Raw genomic sequence first — 9,188 nt, 5'->3', positions numbered from 1 at the left:
TTATTAGGATGTTTTCACTTGCTCAATAACAAGTTCGAGTTTCGCATTAACTTGTCGTATAATCTGTAATGCAAGCCCGTATTATTTACAGATATAAGTAAAGTAAACATAATTATGTAATGCAACATGCACATTTTTGTATAAGACAAAAACAAAATACAATATTTCCATATGCAAATCACGCACATCAATACATGTCCTTAGTCTCAAATCGACCTACATAAATAAACATTAATGGTTTAGATCAAATACTAATGAGGCTAATATTGTGCCAAATATCTTTAAACGTAATACACAAAAATATCCAAAGGGTTCAATACTGATCTTCATGAATTGCATGTCTGTCGTGCACAATTTGGAGATGATTTAGTTTGCTCTTAGCAAACAAAGTAGCATACGCATACATGTATACGTTATACGTTTATTTACTGTTTTAAAAGGCTTATAACAACACTGTGTCATATGAGTATGATTAAAACAATGCGCATATTCAAACTAATGTGTTTGTGTAGTTCACAATTCTTTGAGTTCAAGAAATTATAAAGATAATTAGCCTTTTGTCAAAGGCCTTGACTTCATCACCAATACAATAGCTTCAGTACGTGCATATTGTGAGAATTCTGATCCGAAGAAGCACCTATCATTGCTTTGAACTATGTAATATCTTTATTACCGGATTTCACCACTTAGGTTCAAGCCATATATTTAAACAATAATGCTTATTTTCAATCAACGAAAATTGCGATTGTAACACCTGAGTATACACGTTCGGATTTGTTAAAATGTAAATAATGCAATTGCGACGATTCGTCATCGCTGCATTTAAATATGAAATTCATTTTTGGAAGCGTCTGCATCAGACCTTTTTTTGGCAGTTTCTTGTTCTTTTTATCTTTTTATGTAAGAAAACTAGTATCCGCTTCAGAAATATTGTGTGACAAAATATTAATTTTAGATACAGAGACGACAATGACGACCATGAACGATACCGATATACATCTTATGAAGTGCCCGAATCATGACACAGAAAACCAGACATTTTATTGTGCCGATCATGACGTTACAGTATGTGGAAGGTGCGTACATTCGAATCATAAAATGTGCGACAGTGTCGACCTCTATGCAGTGACAGCAGATGAAGCCCGATACAGCAACAGTGTATCTACACTGAGTTCGTTTGAGAGAGAAATAGAAGGTTACGAAAATGCGTTAATTGATGATATTCTTTTGAATGATGAGTGTAAATCGAACTCACTTGACGCTGTAGATGCGTTTTGCTCTAAACTGCTGAAAAGATTGACGATTCTGAAGGACAATTCTATAAGAGAATTGACGGAAAAACACCTGAAAAATAGCACAAGTCTTCGTCAAGTTTTAAATAAATGCAAAAACGAAAGGTTAAGTGTGAACAAAAGAAAACTACTGATACAGGAATTAGTTGAGAAACACCACGATGGACATCTTTATGTAGAGCTTTCTCGTTTTGATCAAAACAAGCAGGACATTGAGGCAGCAATAAGAAGCTTAAATGATGGAAAGCAACTTTTGCATTTCTCATTTAGTCCAAATAAAACGCTGGAAAAAAATATTTGCAATGAAATAAATGACATTGGACGAATAAGTGAACACGTTCACACAAACGAGTGCTTGCACGAAAAACTATCGCAGGTAATTCATTTAATTAAGCTGATGATCTGGTCATGTTGGTTTGGTTTGTTTAATAACTCTCATACAAACATATTATCGATCCTAATCACATTTATTACTCAGGAAAAACTCTGGTCGATTGTTTATGATTCGAACCAATATATTAATACTAATTATTAAAATTAATTTGAATGAAACTGCTTTACTCGTGTTTACAACGTAAAACAGTATGATAAAATAACTGATCGGTACATGTCTTTTTTAGTTTGATATCGTTGGAGTCAACAGAAATGAAACCCAACGTCTGTTAGGTAAGTCTTAATTAATTCAGAATAAAAACATGGAGATGTATGCAGTTTTTAAATTGAAGAGCCTTTGCATTTGCAAAAACCTTCTAGCGAAATGGGCGCAATTACCAAGTTTTTAAACCCGTTTAACGATGTATCGAAAAAAATCAGTCTTGCAATTCTATATATTTGTAACATTTAAGCATTATAAATACTTTTTATTTCTAAATTAACTGATATTTTCAAGAATTTGCGTCTGTAAAAAAATCATAGACTGCAGCATTTGCGTGATTTTTAATTAGATGTTGGAAGTTATGTGCGTGAAAAGATGGATAATTGCGTGAAGGAAACCTAGGTATAACATTAAGTGTTCAAGTCAAAGCACACATGCAGGAATCTGGCATCAATTTTATCCTATCAGGGTAATTATGATCGCGATTTGATCCAGTCAATTTTCATTAACCTTTATACCAGTATATTCGATACGGGTAGAATTTTTCACTTGAGCCACACCAAAAAAGGATTCAAGCATACTAAGATATTACAACCTGGACTTGTGTGTTTATCTAGAACACACTAGAAGAGCGTAATCAACGTTAAGATTAGACCGATGTTTATTTTTCAATATTCAAAAACGTAATACAAGTGACTGACAGGCATATAATGTAAATTTGTAACAGGTAGCATTTTCATTAACATTCAACTTGCACATGTCCTAAATTGCGAACATTTTGTATGATTGGCTTTTTAGTATTTGCACTTGTTTTGTATATTAAGAAAACCAATGCGACACATAGGTTTGTACATTTACCTTATTGAATAATTGTTTAACTTGTGCAAATTTCATTTCCAGCAATTTTCACTAATAACATGCCCGACAACATGCTTAAACATTCTCAAAAAAGGTTATATCGTGATGTATACAAGCAGTAGAAGCTGCAGAAGTAGAAGTAGAAGCTGCAGGCTCATCATAATCATCACCACCTCCATCAATATCGTCGTCATTTTTGTAATCATCTGCACCACCATCCAATGTTAAGCAATGTTAATATATGATACTGAATTAATATTACTCTAAATTGTTCTTTAGTTGATTGTTAATATTAAGAGTTAAGCATAATTTAATTATGCCTTTCTATTTTGTTTAATTATTGGTGTAGCAGTGTTTTTTTTTATTGATTTTTACAAATGAAATTTGATACTTTAAATATATTATTTTATTCGAACTAGTCGATTAATAAAATTAACATTAAAATCGTACATTAGAATATTAGACATGTATTGAGTCAGACATGTAAATTTTAAACATGTTCTTAATTTGACCCGTGGTCTTCTAGTTTACATTTGTGTCCAAAAATCGTACTCGACTTTACGTCGTATTTGAGTGCCAAATTCAAAGACGGTGTTCTTCGTTTATTATGATTGTATTAATTCTTACAGCGAGTAGGGACTTGGTATACAGAGTTTATGGCAATGTCATCGTGCTGCTTGAAGAATTTGAAAGACGATCTGAAATTGAACAATTGCCAAGATCTAAAATTGATATACCGGACCAATCAGGGAAAACCGACGAAGAAGTAAGTCATGTATTTCTAAAATTTAAATGAATATTACGTGTCAATGTTTAGATTTATATTGCACCGGTTTGCTAACCGTTTAAACATGTTTAACTTTAATAATATGTACTGCTCTACAAAATACTATGTAAACATTTATAGAACATGCCATCAATTTCACAGGTCAAATCAAAGGTGGAAATTCAACTCGTGTTATTTACCGCACAACTGAAGGCCTGTCCAGCTAATGTTGCAAAAAGACTTAATAGGCAGTTGCGGATAAAAACCATTTGTTGGACCGCCGTGAGAGAGGACAAACGAACGCCTCTCAATTCAACAGATACATACGTAGCTCAACTTTATGAGACTCTTGTCAAAGAGTAAGCACATCGAACAATTAAACATATGATTTTTTAAATATGAAACACTATTTAACAAACATGCATTGTTGTATATACAACCGATACAATTAACATACATATATCTGACAAACCAAATGATAAGTGTTTATCTAATTGTTAAAAAATATCATTTTTGTCGACTAAGTTCAAATAATTCATGGACAATGAACATTGAAGTATTTTGTATAATTTCGAATAAGTCATTTTAAAACAACATGTTTCCAATTGAAACATATGTTTGATTTTCAAGATTGTGATTTTTTATAGAGTAGTAATACAATATTTCATTGATACTCATAATGAATTCATTACGTATACGTATACATCACTTTGTTTAGGCAGAACGCGTCACAAGAAACTGCGCACTGGCCATTGCAGAATATTTGGGTGGATACAGATGAAGCAGCAGAAGATAATGATTCATTCAATCCAAAAACACGAACTTCAGCAAACGAGTCTGACATTTATTTAGGTAAACCAAACTATGCTATCAATTAAAACAACTACCTTTTGTTAGTTTCGGTTATGGTACTAAACACAATACAATATATTTTATTAAAAAAACACAAATATAAACTGTAGTTACGTTTACATTTTATCAACATAAAATACTATTGCTATTTTCTGCAAGGGTAATACAACGTAAAGTTGCCCTCACATAGTTAATACAAACTACGATTAATGTTCATAAATCGAAATATCTGTTCAAATAACATAAGGAATACATCCTTAAGTAAAGAACAAGCTACCAACGCGAAAACAAGTATGTCGGATCAAGCAAATTATTATACGTGAACTGAGTTAAACATAAACATAAGTCTCTGTTCTTAACGTTTAGTTAATGTTTTTGTATTACAGGCGCAAAAAGAATAATTGACGTTAATCCAAGACTTCATTCATATCTGCAACACGACATTCAAACTGTCATGCTGGAAATATGTGATAAATGCGAATAGACAAACACATTGAAATTTAGTCGCTTTCTTTTGTTTTTAAAACATAATTGCTTCTTATGTGTTAACATATATTAACTTATTATATTTTACAGAACATGGACGTTATGCAGGTGAACCTCCATTTGTTGTTTTTCACCTCATTTCGTTCAGCGTGTGTTTGTATTGGTAGTATTTAGCCCTGTGTTTATATTAATACGCCTTGATTAGTTTAGGTAATATCATATCAATACTATATAAGAAAGTGTATTGCTGATTACAAGCTATTTTAGGTTTTTCTGAATTGAACCGCTAGTTTTCGGAGAAAATCACATTTAACCGAGTTGGGATCATTTCGCGTATTAAGACTTTGACGTTACTCATGATTATTGACCCAGACAAAAAACACACACAAATTGTATCTTAAAATAACATGAACTTAATCAGCTCAATTGCAGTATTAATGAGTAATTACTTAAGATTATTATTTATTTTAAACGATGAGGTAAAATATTATATTTTAGTGTTGGTTTGCTTATAAGGTTTAAAAAAATCGTATCACTAGTAACTTGTTTTGAAACGACAACTTTCATTAACAATAACTCGGTATATACTACAAAATATCAAGAGTTATATGTTGGTATATGAACTGTTTTTCATAGTTGAAAAGTAATTGCGAGGTAAAATGGCGTCGAAGGTCACTTATTTATTGTTAGTTTCGATGTTTGTTTAACAATTTGTTAGGGAAAAAAAACAGTTTTTTAACTAAAAGTAGAATTTATATACGAACATTCACCAAAAGTAACGAATGTTTTATTGCTGTATTCTTTGCTGAAATAAATAAATGACATTACGCTAGAAAAGCTTTAACATTATACATGGGTGTATAAGCACGTAATCACAGTTTGTGTTAAAGGGACCGTGTAACAGATTGTGTCATGTAATGACAGAAATCATTAAAATCCTAAATTGGGCTCGAGCGACTGACCCTTGAAGTAAACGTCTAGAATTTAAAACACTCGGCCATTGCAAATGTTCAGCATTACTGTTTCCATGTAGATATCATCGCAGCAACAAAAAATTGTGAATGTGTCTTTGTATTTAACTTTTAGCAATTTACCAAATAATGAAAAGGTCCGTTTAATTGTCATGCAGTAATGTTCTCAAAAGTATGGAGACATAAAATGGAATAGTATGTGTATCATTGTAGCTAAATGTATATTTTTGTTTATATGTTAATTGTCTGTATGATTAATACATGTTTTTATGCATAATATACCCGCATATGCATTTAGCTAGAAAAGTTCATTAATTAAAATCATTACTGGTCGACCGATGTTGTTATTAATATAGATATTTTTCTTATGTCTTGACTGCAGGCAAACATAGTGTATCTTATCGTTCACTTATATAAACTTTGCGTAACTAAATAAACCAATAGAAATATATATTTGACATAAAAGTATATGCAATATCAAGAGTGATACTGTCTGCAAAGAATGCATTCACCTTAAAATATCGATACAACATTATTTGCGCAAATGTAGCTTGAGTGTAGGTTAACAATGCAGTCCTATGACTTTATTTTTTGTATCTTGCTTTCCTAACACTTATGCTTACAATGATGTTAAATTTTACATGCTTTTTATGACTGGGCGTTAACTACTTACGACCCAAATTTATTATGATAGCCTAAACCGTTGTCTTTTCTATAACAGAACGAGTATTATCGTTACTCTGTTCCTCTAACGTCGCGGGTTGTCAATCCTAACTATTATTTTACAAACCGCATTTTATATTCTATCGCTTCCACGCCTAATCAATTAATGCCTTATGACAATAATGTTTGGTGTGTTGTTTCTTTTTCGATATGCAATTCACTTATATATTACATGCATTACTTTGTTTAACATGTAAAAAAACCTATTTATTATTTTCAAAGTATTTTCTCGCTATCAGTTTTTATGTTTCTTACAGACGACTGGAATAATGCTACTTTCTATAATAGTCTTATCAGCTTCAAGAAAGAGATTGTTATTGAAAACTTTTTAAACATGTACAAGACTGTTGTTATGATTCCTAGATGTATGCTGATATTACTTTATATTATGGAAATATAAAATTATATTGATATTCTTGTTTAGTGAATTTATAACATAGATATTTATTTTATTTTCTGTTCTTCTGTCCGTGTTTCAATATCTCTCAACACAATATTTGTGTTTACTGTTGAGTATTGGTTAAACATATTTGTTTAACAAGAAATGTATTTAAAACATACAATCTGCATTAAAATAAATACTGGTGTTATTTTTATAATAACTGTTAAACAACACACACAATACTAATCAATCGAAACACGTAGTATTGCACCAAAAAGGTCTGCCCGCTATGTTCCAAACGAACAAACACTTGATTTTTTTAACAAGCTTTATTTAACATTATCGCACATACCGCTCCATATCTGTATCTAACATAACCTTAATAAACCGGCTATGTTTGATAAAATTCCTGAATCGAAGCAGTTGAAATTTTTTAAGTATAATGACATAAGGTCCAAAGCTCATGAGGGCACTTTACACAAAACATCAGTCCGGACAGTATAAACAGTAATCCATCATGTGGCTGTAGAATGCATTTTAAAACGCGAAGTTAAACACCATTTGAAACACCTAACCACTACAATTTCTAATATACAAATGTATACGAATGACAATGACAGTGACTCAATCACATTACTTTAAAGGGGGTATGAGAAGATATAACGTTATTTATGAGATAAAAAAATGTAAACAGGCACATGTTATCATACAAATATACACAGGTCGATAGCGGGTGGCTATGATATTAATTAGTAAAAACATCATTTTGATTGAAACATAATCAAATTATAACGAAAACTCAATCTATCAATATATATATATTTTATATTCATATATATATATATATATATACATTGTAAATGTCTTGTGTCTGCATAAAACTTAGTTGATGTCCACGCTTTTTTATTCGGTAGTCGCATTCTTTAAAGGTATAATTGCAGAGCGCAATTGTATAAGTTTATTTAATTACAGTGTTGTTTCATTATAGTTTATAAGGACCGTTAAATCTTTCATTCAGAATGCAGATATTAGATAGTCCTAAATACAGTTATCATTCGATGACCACGTGAGCGCTGTTAATTTGGTTATCGGCTAAATTCCTATTAGGTCATATTCCGTTACAAGCATTTGGCTATCACATGCTTTATTAGTAAATAGTACGAATTTTTCTAATAAAGGTTGTTGAGATTTATTGTTATCATAATCATACTAGCGATTGCATATGTATACCAAACATTTATCTCTTAAACCAATGTATTATCTAACTGTTAGCATACCAAACCATATATACAAAACTACTTACGATAGGTTTGTAAATAAAGACGAATGATAACATTTTAATACGAACACACGAACTAAAACGATCATATTTTTTTAGGTCTTTGACATAAACGACAACAAACACAACATTGTTAGATCAAACATGTTATAAATGTTTCAAAGGTCAAGGCATACAACACACAATTTCTTATTTATCATTTCAAAGCATGTATTCGAAGATTCACGGATGAATGGTGCGTATTTACGCTTCATGTTATGTTTAATTCACGAAGAAAAATCAGATGGCACATACGATCACCAATATACAACCAGAACAGCGCTAATGTATACTTTGTTTAGAACGGTCATATGAGTTGTACAGTTACAAGTTATCAAATCAGGCATTTTACACCTTGACTATCGACTTCTTTAAGAGATGAATGACGAAAATCTGCAGCGTTGGCTATTTAATGCTAGGTTCGGCAATCGTGTTATAAAGAATGGATTTTGCTGATAGTTTTTCTTAATTACAGTTCAACGTGACTCAGAAAATTACAGAACAGTTTTTCGGGGAGTACTGTATGTGACAAATGCGAAATTAAATTGCAATTAAAATAGACGTTTATTCTCCTGTAATGCCTTTACAATTCCAGTGTATTTATGCGCCTATGTTGTGTGACGATAATTGGGCTGAGCGTGAGGTTTGGCATAGTTTTCATTCGGTTTAAAATATACAAGCTTACCCTTTCATGTTCCATATCGATAGTTTTTTTAGTTTCATTCTCGTTTTTAATTATGTTCTGTATTGTACAAACAGTATTTAATTTTCGACAAACAAAGGATTTACGGGTGGAAATGAGAATGTTGATTAGAATAATGTTGAAGAAGTTGTATTTCCCCTATATTTTAAAAATGTAGGTCGGTGCATAAAACATCGGCCTAATCCCTCTGTAAATCCAATGCAGTCGTAGACCGTTGACCAGGTATATCAAGAACAAACTCA

General features: G+C 31.4%; 1 protein-coding gene across 2 annotated transcripts in view; it reads left to right on the top strand.

Moving 5' to 3' along the window:
- The window catches only part of LOC127841198 (uncharacterized), a 7,455-nt gene extending 2,146 nt beyond the window's left edge, over positions 1-5,309 (top strand). For both annotated transcript variants that reach the window (XM_052369867.1, XM_052369868.1), the window contains 6 exons: positions 956-1,668; positions 1,913-1,958; positions 3,375-3,511; positions 3,674-3,870; positions 4,230-4,363; positions 4,750-5,309. In XM_052369867.1, the coding sequence (XP_052225827.1) occupies positions 970-1,668; positions 1,913-1,958; positions 3,375-3,511; positions 3,674-3,870; positions 4,230-4,363; positions 4,750-4,847 (1,311 nt within the window). In that variant the 5' untranslated portion in view covers positions 956-969 and the 3' untranslated portion in view covers positions 4,848-5,309. The remainder of the gene's footprint in view (positions 1-955; positions 1,669-1,912; positions 1,959-3,374; positions 3,512-3,673; positions 3,871-4,229; positions 4,364-4,749) is intronic.
- The last annotated feature ends 3,879 nt before the right edge of the window (positions 5,310-9,188 follow it).

The sequence above is a fragment of the Dreissena polymorpha genome, chromosome 8, assembly GCF_020536995.1.
Source record: "Dreissena polymorpha isolate Duluth1 chromosome 8, UMN_Dpol_1.0, whole genome shotgun sequence".
Lineage (NCBI taxonomy): Eukaryota > Metazoa > Mollusca > Bivalvia > Myida > Dreissenidae > Dreissena > Dreissena polymorpha.
The sequence above is the reverse complement of the archived record's forward strand: the minus strand, read 5'-3'. Positions and strand labels throughout refer to the sequence as shown.